This window comes from Carassius gibelio, chromosome A5 (genome assembly GCF_023724105.1).
Source record: "Carassius gibelio isolate Cgi1373 ecotype wild population from Czech Republic chromosome A5, carGib1.2-hapl.c, whole genome shotgun sequence".
In the NCBI taxonomy this organism is placed as follows: domain Eukaryota; kingdom Metazoa; phylum Chordata; class Actinopteri; order Cypriniformes; family Cyprinidae; genus Carassius; species Carassius gibelio.
In genome coordinates, this window is record NC_068375.1 from 14,424,424 (window position 1) to 14,447,104 (window position 22,681).

At 37.7% G+C, this 22,681-nt stretch overlaps 2 protein-coding genes across 3 annotated transcripts; both read left to right on the forward strand.

The window, feature by feature from the left end:
* The first annotated feature begins 726 nt into the window (after positions 1-726).
* LOC127995824 (3-methyl-2-oxobutanoate dehydrogenase [lipoamide] kinase, mitochondrial) lies at positions 727-15,904 on the forward strand. Its single transcript, XM_052591901.1, has 11 exons — positions 727-1,140; positions 2,664-2,732; positions 2,907-3,017; positions 4,942-4,989; positions 5,862-5,981; positions 6,138-6,236; positions 6,885-6,958; positions 8,738-8,866; positions 11,070-11,159; positions 13,904-14,059; positions 14,487-15,904. The coding sequence occupies exons 1-11, from the start codon at positions 904-906 to the stop codon at positions 14,629-14,631; spliced, it is 1,278 nt and encodes a 425-aa protein (XP_052447861.1). The 5' UTR covers positions 727-903; the 3' UTR covers positions 14,632-15,904.
* A 1,543-nt stretch (positions 15,905-17,447) lies between these two features.
* LOC127995856 (protein orai-2) lies at positions 17,448-22,266 on the forward strand. 2 transcript variants are annotated; one of them, XM_052591903.1, is made up of 4 exons: positions 17,448-17,580; positions 18,227-18,272; positions 18,539-18,774; positions 20,000-22,266. In XM_052591903.1, exons 2-4 carry the CDS (start codon positions 18,236-18,238, stop codon positions 20,561-20,563), a joined length of 837 nt encoding a protein of 278 aa, XP_052447863.1. In that variant the 5' UTR covers positions 17,448-17,580; positions 18,227-18,235; the 3' UTR covers positions 20,564-22,266. The 2 variants fall into 2 exon arrangements, with proteins under 2 accessions (XP_052447863.1, XP_052447865.1); XM_052591905.1 differs by lacking the exon at positions 18,227-18,272 and having other exon boundaries at positions 17,461-17,580.
* Positions 22,267-22,681: the final 415 nt, after the last annotated feature.

The window sequence follows — 22,681 nt, forward strand, 5'->3', positions numbered from 1 at the left end:
TCATAACTGCAGTCTTTCTGGATTCTCTTGGTATTAACAAACATGTCACGAGTCTCCTGTGACCAGTTGTGATCGTTTCAGCAAAACTCTCCAATCTTATTCCCTCTCCCTCTGAAATACATATCTGCTATGTTATTGCTTAATATAGCATATTTTTGTCATATGACCATACATTTAGAGAAAAAACAAAACAACATTAAATGCTGCTGCCTGTTATTGAAAGATGTGGTTTATCTATAATTAATAATACAGATACTATAACAAAATGTTGATTTCTCTTCACGGTTTAAATATCTGAGTATTAATTGACCTCTGTGAGTTTTTATAATGCAAGTAAATGGTACTTTAAACAAGTTCATTAAAATTACTTTTTGGAATGAGATATACCCTAATGATTCAACTCAGCCCTTGACACTGTTTGGGGCAAATTGTGTCACTGGGCTACATTTTTATATAAGTTTTGTTTCTAGAGCCATATTATGTATGCCTTCTTTTAATTTTAATCAGTACTGAACATACAAAACATCCTAAACTTTCTCTTTAACACAATACATGTTATAACCCAATGTTTACTTGTATGTGGTGTTATTTAGTCAAAGGAAGCACACCCGGTCTGTGGGTCTCACTGTCCGTGCTGCGACGTGAGGTCGTGGCTCATTGGCTCTCCGCTGCTGCTGAGGTCGTGATGACACAAAAGCCCCGCCTCCTCCGAGCGCTGATTGGCTGGCAAGAGTCTTCAGCTAAACGGCTAAACACCAGAAGAAACGAGTGTCAGTGCATTCATATCTAGCGATGCGGTGGTATCTTTGTACACGAATGAACTCGCTCTGTTGGGTGGTGAGGTAGACGGATCTTTAATTTAAAGACAAGGGATTTAGATTTTTTGCGTTATCAAAGTGTAAAATGAGCGGCCGCGCGACAGTCCGGGCCATGGAGCTGCTGGGCAGCGGAGCCTCGAGGCTCTTTCTCGCCACATCAGCAGCAACGCACTCGACCGGAGTAACATTAACGTTACATGGCATCAACAAAAGGTTTCGGTCAACATCGTCCATGTCCAGTTACACTGAGCTGGCTCGGGAGCGGTCCAAAACCGTTACGTCCTTTTACAACCAGCCTGCCATCGACTCATCTGCCGAGAAGGTCAGTTACCATTTCCCGACAAGTTTCCATTAACCGTTGTCTCTTTAACTTCCCCCCGCTACGGAGGGAGATGTGCTGGTGTCTCTATCCATGATTTGGATGGCCCAGTGGTCACGTGTTTTGTGGGTTTCTCGTGTTGTCATGACACTGACCTCGAGCCTCAACTAGTTCTAGTTTGCGTTAACTAACGGTTGTCTCATTGGGTCAAGGTAAGGTAATATTTACTGCCACATATGCTAATAATCTCTATGACATCACAGAACCTAAAACCCAATAACCATAAAAACCGAATACAGAGGCCCACAAAATAATTGTAACTTTTCAAAATGGTTGTCATTGGATTTATTTAAGTATCAAACTTATTTTTTCTGAGTCACCAGCACTTCAAAAATGCACTAACCATTTGACAGATGCATTTTATTATTTCTAACCTCTTGGTATTGTGTTAAATCTTGGCCTGTTAAGTCATGCTGTGTGTCCTTATGTAACCTGTCCTACTTTGAGCATCTCAAAGTGACTCATCAAAACCCAATGTGATTACCACTCTGCCACTGCTCCTTTTAATCATCGGTTCATTATGAGCGTTTCCATAATTGAATCAATTAAAAGGAATAGTTTACTTCGAAATGGAGAATCTGTCATTTACTCATCCTCATGAAACATCAACCCTGTAAAGCCTGACATATGAAATAATAATTCAATTATTTTTTCTTTTAAAATATTTGTTTTTTTAGACAATGGTTTAAAAAAAATCTAAAATAAAGTTGCATATGTTTTATGTTTACGAGGTTTCTTGTTTTGTATCATATTTGATACACCAGACTTTAATGACTCAGAAAAACACAAACGGAGCAAAAATATGTAATTTGGGGCAGGTGTTAAAAAATTAAATTCTGATCATTTGTAATTCGTAGATATTTTTATAACAGCATTGCAAACAACTTAAATAAAATGCATTGGTTGACACACTATATCTCCCAATGAATTGTCATTGTAAGATGATATTTAAATGCTTAGGTGTATGATCAAAGGTCTGTATTTTTTAATTGTGGACTTTTTTACAATTGTGCTAAAAGGCTTTTTCTTTACTATAAAGTATGAACAAATAGTTAGAGGACAAAGTCTCATTAATTCTCCCATATGATTAAAACACACAAGAACCAATGGCGCTTTATGTTGTTAACGTTTATATTAAATATAGATATGTCCTTCGCTGCTGAACTGACATGCACTCCATTCACCTCCACGCAGGCCTATTAATAAGTGTAACGTTACCCATGAATCACTCCATGGATAACCACATTAACAGGATACAGATGTAGTTGTTATAAAACAGAATGGACTTTTTTAACTTCTCCAAAACAGGCTGAATTCTTAATTTTATCCACAATTCAAGTGAGTGCATGTAGTAAGACCGACATCTAGGTATACATCATAAAGGTCTCGCAGCACATACAACATCAAATCAAACACCGTTATAATTAAAGTATATGCTGTTTTTAACAGTAATGTTCTCTTCACAGCCTTCTGTCAGACTGACGCCAGCTACTATGCTGTATGTAGGGAAGTCTCCTGATGGACAACACATCCTGGTAATTAAACACTCCTGTCCTCGCTCCTACATTTATCCCAACCCACTTTGGAGCCAGACTTTTAAAAAGTAGTTGTTTCAGCCATTTTGTCAGCACATAAAACTGTGCTCCGTGTCTTAACTGCATCTTTATACTGAGTTCTAATGAAGCTGTGTGTGATTTGATTCAATGCAGAGCAGTGCCAGGTATCTACACAAAGAGCTGCCTGTACGGATCGCCCATCGCATCAAGGGTTTTCGCAGCCTGCCCTTCATTATCGGCTGCAACCCAACCATTCTCCAAGTGGTGAGTTCCCCATCAGTTTGACATCGTGTTCAGACAGAGAACTGAATGGACCATGTTTGATTCAGTGCCAGTGTTCTCCGATGCCTAGCGTTCTGCAGTGATGTCTTGCTGAACGTGACTTAGCTTGATTTTGATGGACAGAACAAGTGCTTTATCAATACATGCATGGGTTTTATTTAGTGCGGAAAAATCAACTTGCCTTCTCTGTTCTTAGTTCATAAAAGTAGACTACTGTTCAAGTTTGGTGTCAGTAAAATTCCTTCATTTATTTTATTAAGAAATTTTGCAATATTTATTTTTTTACTTTCTGTTTATCAAAGAATCCTAAAAAAAGACACAAAAAAACAGGATTCTGTAATCGATAGAACGTATTAAGCAGCACAACTATTAACAAGAGTAATTAATACTGTAGTTTCTTGAGCACCAGATCTGCATATTAGATTGATTAGATTGATAAAGGGTCATGTGACACTGAGGACAATGCTTAAAATTCAGCTTTATCACAAAAATCGAATTTCAAAGTACCATATTTTTCGGACTATAAGTCGCAGCTAAGTATAAGTCGCATCAGTCCAAAAATATGTCCTTATGAGGAAAAAAAAACATATACAAGTCGCATTTATTTTGAACCAAGAGAAAACATCACCATCTACAGCTGCGAGAGGGCGCTCTATACTGCCCAGTGTAGACTACAGGAGCAATGAGAAGCATGGAGCGCCCTCTCGCGGCTGGAGACGGTAATGTTTTCTCTTGGTTCATGTCAAATTAATTTTGCTAAATAAGTCGCACCTGACTATAAGTCGCAGGACCAGCCAAACTATGAAAAAAGGGCGACTTATAGTCCAGAAAAAACAGTATATGAAATAAAAACTGTTATTTTTATATTCTAATAATATTTCACAAGCATTACTGTTTTTACTGTATGTTTGTTCTAATAAATATAGCCTATGTTTTCAATTAAAAAAAAAATTAATCCCATATTTTGGAACAGTAGTATATATTTTGCACTCTTTTATGAAATTATTTGAGGTTGATAATTTTTCTGAAACCATGTCCATTTTAATTCATGTTACCGTGCTTAACTGTTTTGTTATTTCTTTGGTGCTGTACTTCATGTTGACTGTAAACTTGGCTTGTTAAACAAGCAGTTGGACTCTTGCTGTTTTTTTTTTGTTTATAGTGCAAACTCCATATCTTTTTTTTTTTTTTTATATAGTACTTGAGCTGCATGAACTTCACATATTTGTTAAATGGTAGTGTATACGTGCGTTCCAAATCACATACTAATGCACCATTCTATTATGTTTTGTAGTATAAATAGTGCAAGTAGTGCGTTCTCACTGAAAATTCCAAAATTAAAAAGTGTACTTTAAACACCCGGATGATGCACTTAAATAACCGAAAAAATCAAGTGTGGAATGTTGGACACTTCATGCACTCATCTGTTGCAGCTTTAATTATGTAGCAAAGGGGGCGGGGCTATCAGACTCTGATTATGAATGACAGAAAACCTTCTATAATTCATACACTACATAGAGTACATAGTGCATAGTGTATTGTGCGTCATTTGGGATGCAGCTTATGTTATCAAATAGGTTTATTTTTGTAGCTTTAATGGAAAACAGGAAAAAAAATTAACTGAAATATTTTTTTGCAGTGTATATATCATCACAACCTTTGAACTGTTGCAAGTAAATATTTCGATCATTCAAAACATTCAGCACGTTTATGTGTTTCCCAATCAATCCTTCTTCTTAATTTGAATCCATAGAAGCATGTAAGCCATGTGTTTATGGAGGCTTAATAAAGGGCCAGGAATGGTTTTCAGGGAAGGAGCTCCAGTATCTATGCCACAGCACATTTGTTACCCATATATTGCACTCATTCATTCTCATTCTCTCTCTCTCTCTCTCTCTCTCCACAGCACGAACTTTATATCAGGGCCTACAACATGCTGAGCGACTTCCCGGCTGTAAGTGCAAGTTGACCAAACCTGTACATATTAATTCATACACAGCCTAACCAACAGCTTTCAGAATCTGTAACCTGAGAGGCGTGTGAGTTTAGTGAACTGATTCATCCGCTGTAGAAGTCCGACAGAGTGGAGGTATCACCTCTCACCAGTGAAACCCAAGTCTTTGTTGACTGACCGACTGTGTAAAATGCTGACTCATGAATATGTCAAATCTAAGTACAAATGAAAAATCCCTGTGTTGCACAATATCGGCTAGCTGAAAATATGAGGCAACTGAAGGGATTGCAATAGTTATTGCCGTGGCTTGTACATTATGAGTCCAAATTTTGGGCCCACACGTTCTCATTCTGTTACATTCGCCTTATCCCACGATTTAGAGTAACAGTAAACTATGAAAGAACACAGATGTACACTAAAAAAGTGTGGTCTGTAAGATGTTTTAAACATGTTTTGAAAGGTGTCTCACCAGAGACATTTAAAGTAACAGTGCTCTATTTCATTTATTTTAAAATGTAACTTTTTCCTATGATGGCGAGCTGCTTTTTTGAATGCTTAGTTAATAGTATATTGAAGGGGCTCCATCTCCGCTGTCTGAAATGTATTTTCCTGGCCGTGCATTTCAAGTATTTAAGTGCACCATTTAGATCAAAAGATTGCAAAGATCACAAGAAAAGTGAATCCAGCCAGTTTCTGCTGATGTAAGCGGATCCATTTATTTGTTTAGTGTGAATAATAAGGGTAGATGACCGTTAAGACATGATTACCCCACCATTTATGATTTTAACTATGTCTGTGAATTTTCTGTTGCATAAAAAGAATAACATTTAAGATTGTTTTGCTAACCATACCATCATTGTTGTTATCTTCAGATCACAGACCAGGAGACTGAGGCACGCTATAGCAAACTTGTAAAACAGCTTCTTGACGATCACAAAGATGTTGTCACCATGTTAGCCGAAGGATTCAGGGAATGTCGTAAACACATAATGGTAAAATCACAGAAAACCCTAGTGTTTTGTTCACCATCATCAGCAGAATAATATTACCGTATCCTCTTTCTGTATGGTTCACGTTATACTTTCATTTCGGTCCTAATCGGTGGATCTGTCCTGGTTGTTTATTTGTTTTACATTCTGTTTGTTCAGGATGAGACTCTGGTTCGTAATTTCTTGGACACAACGTTGACGTCTCGTCTGGGCATCCGCATGCTGGCCACACACCACATTGCCCTTCATGAGGATAATGTACGTGTCTTGCTTGATATCTTCCCATCAGCGCCGTTTCTTACTCTATTATGGATATTTCTAATAATTAGCAATGGATCTTAAAAGTATAAAAGCAGTGTAGTCTGTAGTCATTTGGCCAGTGACCAAAATGTCTCATACATTCAACCAAATGGATCACCAGTATTTTAACATAAATATACAAATGGTGCTCCAACAAATCTGCTGTCGCATTACAGAGACCTGCTGCAATGAACAATATATTTGTAATGGTTCAGAACAGGACGGTTACTCTAATTAATCATGCCTGCTATTTTATTATCATTATCAAGCAGCAGGTTGATTTACTAGGACTACATTTCTGAAATAAAGAGTATGAATTGTGTATTTGATTTGTGGTAATATTAAAGTTTATCATTTTATTGTTAGACTATAAAATCGCACTAATACAAACTGAACCGCTCATGTAAAGCTGAACTACTAAAGAATCAGCAATGCAATATAAATCCATATTAAAATGTAAGTTGTAAGTGATTTTAATAAAATCAGAGGTATAAGCAATATCTCTACCAGTTGGTATGTTTCTGATGTAGCACGGATATTGCATTCACATTACCCAGCACTAGAATGGATGCTTTATTATTTTTTTCTTTCTCTGTGCTATTTCAGCCTGACTTTGTAGGCATTATCTGTCGCCGCCTGTCCCCTAAAAAGATCATCGAGAAGTGGGTTGATTTTGCTCGGTGAGTATGCTGTCCATCTGCCTTGCATCCTGTCGTCTGTTTGCATATGTGAGTGCTTAGGACTCGAGGACTTTTTAAAGAGGTTATTGAAAAGCCTTTTGTTCTGTCATCAGCACAGTCAGCTCCATTTACAGCAGTGTGTGTGTGTGTGCGCGCGCGCGCTCTGTGTGTCCAAGATAAGGGTCAAAGCCCAGTTCTCATTTGTGATTTACCAAGATGTGTTAAAAAAGTGTTAAAGGTCACTGTTGAACTACTGTCTAACATTTACTATGTGGGAGCAAAACATGTATTTACTTCTACATGAGTTTAATGTGTTAACAGTCCAGGAATAATTTGCAGTCAATGATGGACCTGTTTTCTACTGTTATGAATTTATAGTGCCATAATTTTAAGCTGCTATTCGAAAGCAGAACATTTTGAAAAAAAAAAAAATATATATATATATATATATATATATATATATATATATATATATAATATATATATATATATATATATATATATATATATAATATATATATATATATAGATAGAAATATTAATTTTGAAATTCAAGTCTTGACATTCATCAGAGATAATTATTATTTTTTTTAATAATAATAATAAAAAAAATAAGATTGCTGCTGGTTGACATTTTCTAAATATGATCCGTTTATGTCACGCATGTTGTAAATTCTGCCTCATAAATCATCTCATTCAAAATGATCTGAATGACCTAAGAAAACAGATGAACAAGAGGAAGTCACCACAGCTCTTTTTGTTTGGGTTTGTTTAAGAGAAACAATGAACAGATTTCATAGCAACTGCATTATTAAGTCAGAACACAGTAAAGTGTTTTCTTCTTTTGACTTAGTTTACTTGACTTTCAGTTTGTCTCCTTGTCAGCCGGTTGAGAGGCTTTTGCTGAGATGTCGGAGACATTCCTCCTGTTTGTTTTTCTGTTGAAAAGAATCTGGTCACAATGTGAACCGTATGCAGTCGAGGGCTTTATGCCTGGACCCCTGAGGAATGTGCAGTTGCTAAAACCTCTTACGACTGCGCCATCACTCGTATTTTACTTCACTTTTTCCAACCAGTCGTTCTGCTGATGGACAGAGTATCTCTGTATTCTCATTCTGATCTAACATCAGTTTCTCCTCATCTATACTAAGGTGACTTTCAAGCTAAAGTCGGGTCCAGTTTGAAGCATATTCTGCCCAATAATAGTTTGTTTTAATGTGAAATAATTATCTGTATTCATGATGGATGGTCTTCTGTGAGAACAGAGGTCAGGCTGCTCTCATGAGAGTGTGACCGTTAATATGCTGCATCAGCAGAGCTGCTCTGTTCCTCTTCACACTGGCATGATCAAAGCGTTCCCACAAAGACCAGACAGAGGCCACATCTTACTAGCTCTGAATGAAATGTTCTCATTAATTAGTGTCAGATTATTTAAAAACTGGCTTTAAACTTAATGAAATGCTCAAAACCCGCAATCCATTTACCAGTACTTGCATAACCTGCTGAGGCAGAACCAGAAGCACGTGTCTTATTTTCTCTGTATGCTATTTTGCATTTGTTGTTTTCATGTATAATACCAATTGTTTGAATACAATTCATTTGATTTTTCTCTTGGTCCTAAAAACGCTTTATTCTTAATAATGCTTATGGTTAAATGTGTCAAATAAATTGTGCCAGATTTTTATGTCTTATTTCTTTGAATGATCGTAAAGAATTAATAAGTCTGTCCAGACTTGAATAGTAATGTAAATGTCTTGATCCCTCCTCTGTTCCTTGCAGACGGCTCTGTGAGCATCAGTATGGGAATTCTCCACGGGTTCGCATTAATGGCCATGTGGCGGCCCGCTTTCCCTTCATCCCACTGCCTCTGGACTACATCCTGCCTGAGCTACTGAAGAACGCCATGAGGTAACATTCCTGTCATGTATACGGCAATGAGATACACACACGACACACCTCCTGCTCGACTATGCTATATTAACTATCTAATGGGACAGTCAGATTTTGCTGTCAAAGCAGTTGCTTTATTTGGACCGTAGCGAACCATTGCCACTATACTGCAGTGATATCTGTAGCTGCATAAACTATGACCAAAATATCTGTAAGCAATGTTGCCTGTCTGTCCGTGTATGAAGGAGGGTTACTGTAGTGTGCCCTTGTGTTAACACTATATGCTTTGGTGAAACGCCAGGAAAATGAAGTCGTTTACATTTCAGACACGTTATGCAAGAAGCCTGGAATGGAATGTTATGGCAAGCGTGGGTCATTGTGACCCAACCGAGGTCATGAAACGCCAACACAAAGTCTTTCAGCTACAAAGAGGCACAATGTGGTGCAAGACATTATAGTGAGAGAAAATGCAATGGGGAATGCAAAAAAGCTGGTTATTTTTCTGTTACTGTGTTATCACACCTTATTTCATTTAGCTTTGTTTAGCTCACTGTCATTATACAATTTTTTTTTTACCTGCTGGATGATAAAATCAGTGCAGGTATCTCATTGGATTTAGCATTTTGACAGATAAGCAACTATGGAACATTGCCCTAGCAACCACCCAGAGTATGTTAGCAACCATATATCAATGCATTCACCCATTTAACAACATTATACCTCTGTTGTATTGAGCTTTACATGTGCAGAGACTACTCGGGCGTCTGTAAAACGGTGTTCTTAAGAAAGCGGAAATTCCTGTTATGGGACCTGTCCTACTACAGTGCCCCCTCTCTCTGATATTTGCAGTCTTAGCAATGTTCGTATAAGGTCGCCCACACTGGCTGCCTGCCAAGTTCAGTCCAAGTTCAGTGGTACAATACAGGTTTTCTATGATGGTGGCAAAATATCCAAAACGATCTACAGAGGAGCCTCTCAAAATAATGCAGTGCACTGAAAACCACCCTGAAACCAACATTTCACCAGTTATATGATATAATCAGTGTGGATTAGTCTAGAGGTCTATAGTTATTATACAAATAAGGTAGAAACCTACAATTACAAAGAGCCAAAATTGTTTGTTCTTTTAATTTAATAATTTTTTTTTAAAGAACAGGAATGTTCTGGATTCAATGCAAGTTTAGCTCTATCAGCAGCATCTGAGGTTGCCGCCTATGCCAAAACAATAATACTGACTTGTTCTTTAGCTTTTAAAAAGAAAAAAATACATTTACATTTAACACTCTTACAGTAACAGTCTTCAGGGGAAAATATTGCATTGGAATAAAAATTTAAATACAGTTTTTGAAAGTATAGCCAGAAGATTTGAACTTTATGGGTGGTAACATTAGACTAATGTGATTGAAATTGTTTACTCACCCTGTCTGTGTAAGATATCATGACCACTTAACCTTCACACAATGCGATGTTTACAGTTAGACGCTCGTCAGCTACCACCATTAACATGGGATTTTTTTAGTATGGAAGAGTATTACTCTTTTTACAATAAATGTGAGTAGCACTGCTTTTAAGCCTTGGCTCAAATACCTCCAAAAGACCTGTACTGTGCTTGTCTTACAGATTGAGAGACACGTTTCTGATCTTGTTCTCGTTGTTCTTTAAATTTTGATCAGATTCACTGGAGAACAGCATGTTCTCAGTTGGTTTACAACAGTGCAGTTCCTGCTACTGGTAGTCACCCAAGACAGACTGTGAACTTTTTAATTTATGGGCATGGGCGTGATTTTGTAATTAAAATTTGGCTTAGGAATATTAATTGCACAAATTAATTTCAAATTCATTTAAATAAAAAATGTTGTGTCTGAAAGAAGAACTCCTACAAGTGCAAATCCAAGCAGGTAAATAAATGACTTTTTAATGGCAAAAAGAAGGTTTCACTTGTTGGTAAATCTGGCCATTCAAGTGTTCAAATAAGAATTTTTGCCTTTTTGTCTGTATGTCCTGGTAACCATAAAGGAAGTGAAATTTCTGCACAAGAACTGGAGATGTTTCCGATGTACTGAATAAATCCCTGACACATGCAATTTCCTGCTCACACAACTTTATATCATGTTTTCTGTTTCTCAGTCAAAGGAGAAAGGAAAGCTTTCACAGTTATTTCAGGCCTTATTTCAGTGCTTTTGTTATGATCAGTTGTTCACATGAATTTGTTTTTGTGCAGGGCCACCATGGAGAGTCACTTGGACACTCCTTACAATGTGCCTGATGTTGTGGTCACAATCGCCAACAATGACACCGACTTCGTCATAAGGTGAGTATAAAAGCCAATGCTGATGCTACTGAACCACATCACACATGCATGATAATACATTAATGCTTGACAATACATCTCATCAATACATGTTCTAAATAAGATTTGAGTTGCCAACTGATCATTCACATTGAAACATGTTCAAAATCAGATTTTAGTTGGATTTCAAACTACATGCAAATGCAATACAGATTTTAAAAAAGCAGCTGGAGTTTTGATATTGTTTGGAGGAAAATAATTAAAGAGAGCTGAGACAGATCTCTTGTGGAAAGTGTCTGATTATTGCCCGTCTGAATGAATACATGGACACTGGTTTCAGGTGCGGTTGGTCCGCTGTGAACTCAGCAGAATGGAATTAATGCTTTTTCCTGGAAACGGTGAAGATATTTGAGCTCTTCTTTGCACAGAGAGCTCATCGTGCAGAGTGCTATCTTTAAAAACAGGTCCATTATTTCTCTGCTCACTCAGCAGTCGGGTTAAAACCTCTCATCACACAGAGCATATTTACTCATGGACAATATTTATTTAACCATAAACGCATGGAAAGTATGAACCTGTTTATAGGGCCGTTTCATAGTCAACGCATCTGTACGCATATGCGTCCCCGAGGCTACGCATCGTTACGCTTCGGCCGCCATTATGCGTCGGTGCGTAGCCAAATGTGTCGTCCTAGTTTTTGATACGCGACGCGCCGATTCACGCAATACTCTGCGTTGTCGGTGGGGGCGACATTGCAAGCATTGTACATTAATTCAAGTATATTGTGTTTACAGAAGAAGAAGGTTTGAATACATTGGCGGCCGAAGAGGAAAAATTATGCGAACTTATACGTATTCATCCACATTTATACGATAGTTTATCAGCAACAGAATACACTCCTCTTCAGTTGCCATTGTGATCTGAATATCACGTGACCCGACTCTACTACCCCCTGTTGCGTGAGCAGTGTATTGCATACACGCATCACCCGTTACGCTTGCGTTCACTGTTTAGACTATGAAAGGGAGCGTGTCACTCGCGCTGCTTGCTCGCGTTGCTTGCTCGCGTTGATTATGAAACGGCCCTTAGTGTTGGTTGGTGGATGTCTGAAATGAGGATGCAAAGTCCTCTGTTTTTTGGTTTTAATGTAAATTCATGCTCCACTTGATGTTAACACATTTTTTTAGGAAGTTATAGGCTTTTGAAACATGATCACTGACCTTACAATTTCAGCAGGAAACAATGTTTTGTTGTATGTATAGGTCTATGCATAAACGGTATGTGTAAGTATAGTACCGTTCAAGATGCAAGTAAAATAGTATTTTTGAAAGCTATTTCTATTAGTGCTATCTAGAGCTGTGCTATATTTACTTCTTTTTTTTTTTTATCCGCGATACCTTGTTAAAAAATGCAATATTAGATATGTGATAAGATGCATGTGAAAAATCTATATAAATTATATAACCAATTTGTTTCACATTTGTTACTAGCTTTTATTCAACAAATACTCATTAAATTGATCAAGCATTACCGTAATCTTTTATAACAGTACAAGTGACTTTCTTTACTATTTCACAAAATATGTGCAAAAAAGTATCATGGTTTCCATAAAACTATTAGACCGCACAACTGTTTGTAACATTCATGAAATTAGAAAAATAAAATTGTTGAGCAACAAATCCTAATATTAGAATGATTTCTGAAGGAACATATGACACTGAAGACTGGAGTAATTATGCTGAAAATTCTGAATTATTATCACAGGAATTAATTTTAAAATATATTAAAATACAAAACACTTAAATTATAACAGTACTCACTATTACTGTTTTTACTATTTTATTTTTAACAAATAAATGCAGCCTTGTCAAAAACTAAATCTTTGACCTCAAACTTGTGAATAGAAGTGTATAGTAGGTGTGGAAAGAATACCCCCCCCCCCTTAAAATGATCACATTTTGTTGCTTTGCAGAATAATATTAAGACCGACATAGTTTTTGTTTTATCCAGTTCTGTTTACTCAGTTCAACTTATAACACCCATGTGAAAGATATAACACCAACATGTCAGAAACATCATAACCGAATCAGAAAAAGAAGCGGCGGTCACACTAGACTTTGAGCATGCAAAATTTCTTCATACACATAGACAGTCGTAATATGATGTCATACTCTACAGCGACTTTTTAAAAACTTAATTTTAACACATAAATAATAACGCATATAAAATGTATAAACATACAATCTACTACACTTTCCTGCAGTTTTAAATTAATGCTCTTTTAATTCAGCTATGAGGTTGTGCTGAGACTTATCCATCTGCTGTTGGTCACATGGTTTCACATGATGCGAATTCACAGGATAAAGTTCACCAAGCTTGAACATATAAATGTAGCGAAATGCAAATCTTTTCGCACAAGTGCTTTCAGTCTGATGCATTCACATACATATGAATGTAAGTCAATGGAATGAAAAGTTGTTGTAGCTAATCATCTTCTCAAAGGCACACAAAGCCATTTGACTTTCAACTGTGATCAGTTGTGGTCATTTTGATGAGCTCAGCATGAAAAGAGCTTTCTGGGAGCATCTCAGAGATAAAGTTGTGGACAGGCACAGGAAGTCAGGAGATGGATACAAAAAAAAATGGGAATCAGATGATAGTTAGATAGAAAATTTTTTAGGACCCAAATCATTTATATTCATTGCACAAAATCAATGAAACTGATTTGCCTAAAACAGCAGAGTGGTGTTTGTATCATTTTGCAGGATCTCAGACCGTGGTGGTGGCATTCCTCACAGCATTCTGGACCGGGTGATGGATTACCACTTCAGCACTGCTGAACAGAGCACACAGGATCCCCGCATGAGCAACCTTTTCGACAACATGACCAACAGCGGCCCCCAGTCTGGACCCATGCATGGGTAAGAAGAGCTAGACCTGTAGAAAAAAACAGCACAAGCTCAAATGATTGGCACAAAGGTTGGGCTTTTATGTAAATTATTGAAGGACTGCTTGGGATCACGTCTCTTTTTTTTTTTTCAGTTATACCATACTTTTCATCTCTTCGAAAGTAAATATTTGTTGTTATGTGTTAATTCAGATTCTCTGCATTCTTGCAAGATCAATATAGTAGCTTAAGTTGGATCTGGATCTGTGAGTGTGAAGTCTCATTTCACAAATTACAAAAGACCAGATGGCAACTGCCAGTCCTTTTTTGGACTTGTTTATGAAGTTTTTTTTGGCACAGTTGAAGGTTTATTTGAGGATTTTGACACATTGGGATGCGCTGTTGTGACGTTTAATGGGGTTGAAGAACATCTTGGTGATGCCACTTGTTTTCTCCTCCAGGTTTGGCTTTGGTCTGCCTACGTCCCGAGCGTATGCTGAATACTTGGGAGGCTCCTTGGCCATCCAGTCGATGCAGGGCATCGGCACCGATGTCTACCTGCGTGTTCGGCACATCGATGGCAAAGGAGAGAGCTTCAGAGTTTGATGTCGTGGTCTATCCCTAGAGTTTGTGGTCAGTCACCATGTTGAAGATTTTAAAGGCTGAAGAGGAACCAAAGCCAGGATGTTAAACATTCGTCCTTTCACTCGTATTACCCGTCACTGCATCAGTATCACTGCGTGTTCTGCAGATTATGGGTGTCATGCTTGGGATTCACAATGCGTTGTGTTTATGTAGTGCACTGTGATTTCTGTTCAACTTTCAGTGTGTTACTGTCCATCGTCACCAGTGGGACGAGTCCTTACACTCCAGACGCTTTCAGAAGATGCTCTCTAGACAGTCATATCCTGCTGTTTTTTTCCTGCTGAACTCTTTGGAGCTGCATTGTTCACTTCCTGTGAACTCTGAATAGAGGTTGACTTAAGAAAAAGACTCGGTCAGAAAAACTGTTCAGTCTTGCTTCACACCTGTCTTGAGTTTTTCACATTAACTATATGAGCTTAAGAGTTTGTTGTAGATTTCATGCTTGAGTTGCTACAAAAGGCTCTTTGGGTTATAGCACAGCGTAAAATATAAATGATAGTTTGGTTTTCTCTCCAGCAAACCGTGTTAATAGAAATGTTCATATTTGAATGGATGTTTTTACACTCTGCCCACTTGCACATTTGGTCTCTTGATCGAGTTTGTTCTATTTTTTTTTTTGTTTATGCCAACATGTTTGAGACTGTGAGAGACCATGAGGTTTGTTTACCTGAATTTGGAAATTTTCCCCAAATGACAAAAGTTCTATCGAAATACTGATTGAACTGCTGGAGGATGTCACAATACATAGTACAAGTAATCTGTAACATTTTGTCTTGTAATGTGCCTTGTGGTTTCTCTTTTGTCCTTTCGAAATGATGACTTCCAAGAAAAGGCGCCTCCTTGTTTTCTGATCATCACCTGTTCTCAAGAGCTGTAGATTTGTTGCCCTCTGCTGGTGGAAGCTGAGTTTCGACTTCAAACAAAATGGACATACTGATGAGTTCGTGTAATGAATGATGATGTACAGTAGGTTTTGAATCATTTAGAATGAGTTACACGCACATATTAACATTTTCCTTTGTTTATATAAAAGGCCAAATTGTGGCATGATGCACCTAAAAGGATGAGATCGTTTTATGTTTTTTTTTTTTTTTTGATGTTGAGTTTGCATTGCAAAGATGCCAAATACACAGCTTTTTTGGGCATTATAAAATTTTGGATGAGTAAATTTATGCTTTTCTCTTGATTTCCTTCCTCTCTCTGTTGGTTTTAATTAAATATGCTGTTCATATTGTGGCATTTTGACAGTATTTTTATTTCAGCAGTAGGCTATAAATAGGTGGCAGATATTTATATTCAAGTACTGTAGTACATTATAAAACAGTATGCAATGACAATTTGAGTGTTAATTGTAATATTTATTAATATTATTAAATGCATTTAAAAGCTTAAATTGTGACGTAAACCACACTTTTAGCTGAACAGGCACACCCAAGATCACGTGATGCATACAGAGCCCCTGGGGGCAGACCACGTGACAGCTACAACGTGATTATTTTGCCTCAGCACGTACTCACGTCCTCACATCATCCCCGACATCCTTGCTTGGCATATGTACATGAACACATTGTCGTTTATAATGTTTTTCTATTAAGTTTTTTAATAGTATTTCATGTGTCCCTTTTAGTTCTTGCAGCCAAGCTTCAGCTCATAAAGCCTTCTAAGAGCCTAAATATATTTAGTATTTACATTAAGTAAAATTCACATACATCGATATTTGTTAAAACCGTTTAAATGGGTTGATAAAACTCAGTTATATAATCGGTCTATTTCCACTAGATCATATTTGTAACATTTCTGAGTATTTGGCTTTGAGTCTATAATTATGAGTCATAACTGAAGAGGTTCTCTCGGTTCAGTTCAGTGACTCGAGAACCGCTCAGAGTGATTCATTCCAAATCCTGAATCTTGCTGTGCGCGAAATGCCATACTATCATACTACTCTTACTATTTCTGCAGTGTGTAAGCCGTGCATAGTGTGCACATTTTTCTGCACCCATCAAATCTCCGGGTGACCTACTATATTTACCAGAATCTGCTAAATATAACTCAAGTACACTGAAATCAGTAGCTCAGGGATGGCATGCTACCACACAACTCCTACTATACTGCAGTATGCTGCGTGTATACTGTGAATAGTAAGAAAATGTTCTGGATCCATGGAATGCCTGGATTTACCTGCTACATTTGCTGAAATTTGATTTATGCATCTGAAGACACTGCATGTGATACTGTTTCCCAGAATGCAACGTGCTCCATTTAATGTTTCATCTTCAAACGCGTGAGTGAACTGGAGGCAGGGAATGGTAAGTATTAAACATTTTTATACATGCATGTTGCTGTAAACTACAAAAATAGGGAGGTTTTTGTCCCAATAAAGTTGCATTCATTTAATAATGTTTTTAAGTATGATAAATTAAATTATATACAGTTTTATTATGTACTACAGTTCTGAAATATAAATAACTACCACCTAACTACTATGTACACAGTTATTATTAGTTATGTTCAGTATGTAAAATCCATTAACTATGGTTAAATTGGGCAATATAGCATTGTTTTCTATGAATCCTTAATTAACAATCCTTTGTAAAAAAGAATGGTTAGCACTTTAGCACACTACTCTGAAACATTTGTTGCTTATTGTTTACGGTTTATCACGCTATTCTTTAAAAAGCAGTAGGCGGTATACACAGTCTACTGGGTAGTAAGCAGAAAGCAAGTATGTAATTTCGAACACAGCCGCTGTGTTGTTTTGGCAAACCGATTCATTGTAAAGATCCGACTCAAAAGAACGATTCGCTGATGATTCGGACATCGCCAGAGCGGAAAAGACTAGAGCTGTCAGCGTCCATTTGTCTCTCACATCCACTTGTCGGTTGTGAACACAGAAAGTGACTGGCAGCAAAGGTGAGTTGGATGCGAGCGCAAAGAAGATTTCAGTACAGTTCATGTGTGATCGGCGATGCTTTCTGATTGTGTGCTTCAGTAGCTGCTGGTGGTTAGGAAGGGAAGTTGTGTGTGTGTGTGCTTAAACACACATATGTGGCCTGACGTTCATTGTGCTCCGATTTGCAAGTTTCTAAGTCGACCTTGTTTAGAAACGCACCTTGTTTAGACGCATATGTTTAGACGGCGGCTGTTCACTAACAACCCTTTTTTCCATGCAGTTTTATTTTGGTCTAAATCGGATGATGTGTTTTGCGTCTGACGTGGCGCTCGTTTGCTGCATATTTAAATAACCGAGACACCGCGGCTACATTCATCTTTAAAACTAACCCCACGCTCTATTGTATGTTGTGTAAATGTGGAAACCATAAATGAAATGCATTGCGCCGCCACTATACGATCTGACTTGAGAAGCAAATATTATGGAAATATCATTGGTACAGTTCAATGATAGAGCGTGTATTGTGAACGCGATGAGCACCATAGAGCCCGAGACAAATAGAACACTATTTCAATTTCATGTTATGCTATTTTTAACATTCTCAGCATTTATTAATTCGAATTATTAATTCTAATTACGTAACATATTCATTTTCTATTTAACCAGAGATGTGTGATGAAAACCAGTCCTAAATCAGGACAAGGCCAATCAGGTATGTTTAAGATTTATAAAGTAATCTCTACCATTTTTATATCACATAGATCTTCTGTAACGGATAGTAAAACCATGCCACTGAATCATTAATATATAGTATTCAAAATTTTGCAATATCAAGCAGCATAACCCCATATTCGTACAGCTAGAATAACTAGAAGTGATTCAACACAACACATTCAAGTCACAAAAGCCTGCACCGCACTTATGTTAAAGAAAAAAAAGTGAATGCTCTATTATATGCCATTATGTTTCCAAACACAGTTGCTATGAGCAGTGAGCTCAATGTGCCGATGGGCTCCCCCACGCCCGGGGGCTCAGACCGGCTGCAGGATGGCGGCGGGATGGACTACAGGGACTGGGTTCGCCGCAGCTATCTGGAGCTGGTCACCTCCAACCATCACTCGGTCCAGGCTCTCTCATGGAGGAAGCTGTACCTCAGCAGGGCCAAGCTCAAAGCCTCCAGCCGGACCTCAGCCCTGCTGTCTGGCTTTGCCATGGTGAGTATATGACACATTACTGTATGTGACTCTTGGCCACACACTTTTGTGGACAATGTTTCAGCGAATGTATCAGGAAACTATAGATCAAACTAAGGCTGTGGCTTTTTGAAATACACAGAAGCATCAGATGGTTTGGAGATAAGACTGCCTTGAATCATTGTCCCGTGCAACTTCGTAGTACTAACCAAATTTGGCCAGAGATAACCGTGTGACCGGAAGTATTTTTCACATTCATGTTCTCCGTAGGGATTTCAGACATTCTTCAGTAAAGGGTTATGAAAGCAAGCCACTCTGAGATGAATCATAACATAAACTGATTTGCGGAAAACAAAAGACTGTGGCTAGTTGGATTATAATAATTCAGTCTCTTTTATCACATGACTTAACAGAACCAGTATAAGTGATTTATGGTTATGTACTGGGGTATAAAACAATTAGGTTTTAGTTCATCCCACAAACGTCAGACGTAAACGAGAGAGTGTAGGCCGTTTGCATTCTTAGCTGTTGAGCTCCATTTCCATTGTAACAACATCTCTAATTGGTGGATTTTTGTTCAGGGGTTACGGGTAGTGTAGTAGTCAATGTTGGAAATTGTGCATATAAACACTATTTATATTAAACAAAAACAAAAAAAAAAGACACTGACTTTTAAAAATGTTTTTGAAGTCTCTCATGTTCAATAAGTCCACATGTATTTAATTAGTAATAGTGAAAGTAATACTGTGAAATAAAATGTACATTATTCCTATGATGTAGTTTCAGCATCATAACTCCTTCAGAAATCATTATAATATGCTGATTGGCTCAAAAGTCATTTCTTAACGGTTGTGCTGCACATATATATGTATATATATAAAATATAAGTGAAAAAAAAGAATTGAGGAATAGAATAGAAGTTAAAAAGAACAGCTTTTTTATTATTTATTTGAAAATAGAACACTTTTGTAACAGTATAATTATTTTTACTTTCACTTAAATTGAATCCATCCTTGCTGAATAAAATGATATTTAAAAAAGGGTAGTATTTATCATCATTTAACAACTTCAGAGCTCTACCTTTTTACTTTGTCATAATTTTTTTTTAATTAAAAATCTATTTCTCTGTTGCCAATATGAATGGGAATTTTACTTCAGGAACCCCACTGTTAGTTGACCCCATTTGGTTCACATGAAATATTACCAGTTACATTTGCAATATTGTTTATGATGTGGTTGTGACCAGGTGGCCATGGTGGAGGTGCAGCTGGAGATGCAGTATAACTACCCACGATTCCTGCTCATTGCCTTTAGTGTATGTACTACTGTGCTGGTGGCTGTCCACCTGTTCGCCCTCCTCATCAGCACCTGCATCCTGCCCAATGTGGAAGCTGTCAGCAACATCCACAATCTCAACTCCGTGTCCGAGTCCCCCCACGAGAGGATGCACGTCTATATTGAGCTGGCCTGGGGCTTTTCCACCGCTCTGGGGATCCTTTTGTTCCTGGCAGAAGTGGTGCTCCTCTGCTGGATCAAGTTCTTGCCGATTGACTCTGGGGCGCAGTCCACGTCAGCCTTCAAGCAGAACTGCAGCTCGTCTACGGTTCAGCCCGGCCACAGCGGCTGGCAGGCAGCCTTGGCCTCCACCATCATCATGGTGCCGGTCGGATTGATCTTTGTGGTGTTCACCATTCACTTCTACCGCTCGCTAGTGCGGCACAAAACAGAGCGGCACCATCAGGAGATCGAGGAGCTGCACAAAATCAAGGTGCAGCTGGACGGCCATGAGCGAGGCCTGCAGGCCGTGTGAGATCCAGGGGAGCTCTTCATTGCCTCTTTAAGCTTTCAAGCACATTAAAACTCCTTCTTGAGTCTTTTGGGCTTATATTCTGTTTTATTCTGAGAGGAAATGCCTTGTAACCAGGTGGAAGGATTACTAGTGTAGAAACTGAGGTGGCTTTACAGGAGAAAAGGCGCACGTTTACAAAATTTCAACCGCAAGGGCTATTTATTTTGTATTTCTTTAGGCTGTAGGTCATTTAGATGTGTTTTTAAGTGCAATTTTCTCTTTTCATGTTTCTAAATACTCAAAAATGGGTGTCATGGAGTGGCTTGTTTTAATATCATATGCCCATTTCTCTTCCTTTTGCGGTGCCATCCCAGATCGATAAGTGTGCCACAGATAATGAGACCAAATGAGTTGGTCTTGAATCCATCATGAATCAGAGCTGCCAGAGTATCTTTTTAACTGCAATTTCCAGCTCTTATAATATAAATGTCTGTTTAAGCTTCAGTTTAAAGTGATTGTTCACCCAAAAGTTGAATTTTACCTCATCGTTTACTCACCCTCATGCCGTTCCAGACCTGCAAGACTTTGCTTCATGATGACTTAATGTTAATTTCCCTTTAAGTAAACAAATACTAAAAAAAAATGTGATGCACCCCATTTAGTTTGTCCGTGTTTAAAAGTGAATCTATAATACTGTAATCTCTCAGCCTGCAGAATTGTCATCCCAAAAAAGGATTATTTTAAAGCAGTTCCAGTCGTATCGCTCATACTTGGCCCTATATGTAGTGCAGTATTTTTAGCTTGGGTGTGAAATCTAGACGCTTTAGCCAGACTCACTGCGCGCTTGTATTTCATTGAAGGTTTTGCATGTGTAATTTAATGCACTGTCACTTGTCAAGCACAAACGTGGAGTATTTGTCCATTTTTCAGACAAGGCCTATTGAATGTTATACCTATGGGCTACTAGAAGTTTACATTGTCCTGTCAATAAAGTCAATGGTGATTTGCTCCAACCAATTACTTTTAATGGGCACAGTAAGTAATAAAAATACTTGAGAAAGACGAAATGCTTTGCTAAGCTGAAATAGTTTAATGTGAACCGAGTTCATGCCGTCATGCTCATAATATCGTCTGGTATTTATGTAACAAGTCAATTTGAGGAAAACATTCCAAGGGGAAAAGAAGTCAGACCAATTTCTGCCTGCCTTAAAAAAACTAAACTGACAAAAGTGCACTTGTAGAACAGGTCATGGAAATGATGTGTCCGGTTTGTTTTAGAGTATGCAGACCGATTTAATCTGCTGTTGGTCTTTCAGAATGCACTTTTATAGTTTGTTGCTCCATTTCATGCCTTCAGCATTAATTTAACTCTATAGTAAGTTCACGAGTCAGCTCTGTAATAAGGCATTGTGAAGCATCACTCTGTTTACAGTTGCATTTGCAGTGTGAACGCACGAACACAAACACACTTGACCAAAATTGTGTACTCCGCTTACTTTTTCCAATTGTGTGTGGGAAAAGACTTTTAGTATATTTTTTGATACTTCTGTTGCATTGTGCCACACTGTCAATAGATAAACGCATATCTAGTGTGAACCGTTTGAGTCCAGAACATGTAGCCGACTATTATCAAAACATTTTGTTGAGCATGTCCTTTCACGCTCTGTACTTGTATGTTAATTTATGTCAAATAAACACAACCTATTTTGTTTATTTCAAAACTTTACCATTTCTGTGTCCATTGATAATTTGACCTGCGTCGTGAACTGTTGAAGAAAAGCCTGCTGCTTTCCTTGTGACTTTAATATTGTCTTGATACAATCTCAATCAGCAGATGACCTAAGAGGGTGAAAATGCCTGGGTTATACAACTCAAATCTCATTTCCATTACAATGTCTTATTAAAATTGCTAAGTATTTATACATCAATGTAGTATTTAGTTGTACTGTCCTTAATGTTTAACTAAAAAAAATTGAACTTTTCTTTCGTTCAGTAGAAAAAAATCAACCATGTTACAGTATGAAAAATGAAATGATTCCCTTAATGGTACAGAAATGGGATTCATTTTCCTTTCATGCAAAAATATAATGCCTTTTATTTTAAATATGACTGCACACGTTTCTGTGAAATTCACATATT

What these genes read in the sequence shown, in the direction of transcription:
- LOC127995824 (XM_052591901.1), top strand. Translation starts at nt 904, where the DNA reads ATGAGCGGCCGCGCGACAGTCCGGGCCATGGAGCTGCTGGGCAGCGGA. An exon ending in TGCTGAGCGACTTCCCGGCT is followed by an intron (nt 4,990 to 5,861) that starts GTAAGTGCAAGT and finishes TGTTATCTTCAG; the next exon opens with ATCACAGACCAGGAGACTGA. An exon ending in CTACTGAAGAACGCCATGAG is followed by an intron (nt 8,867 to 11,069) that starts GTAACATTCCTG and finishes GTTTTTGTGCAG; the next exon opens with GGCCACCATGGAGAGTCACT.
- LOC127995856 (XM_052591903.1), top strand. Translation starts at nt 18,236, where the DNA reads ATGAAAACCAGTCCTAAATCAGGACAAGGCCAATCAG. An exon ending in ATCAGGACAAGGCCAATCAG is followed by an intron (nt 18,273 to 18,538) that starts GTATGTTTAAGA and finishes TTCCAAACACAG; the next exon opens with TTGCTATGAGCAGTGAGCTC. An exon ending in TGCTGTCTGGCTTTGCCATG is followed by an intron (nt 18,775 to 19,999) that starts GTGAGTATATGA and finishes GGTTGTGACCAG; the next exon opens with GTGGCCATGGTGGAGGTGCA.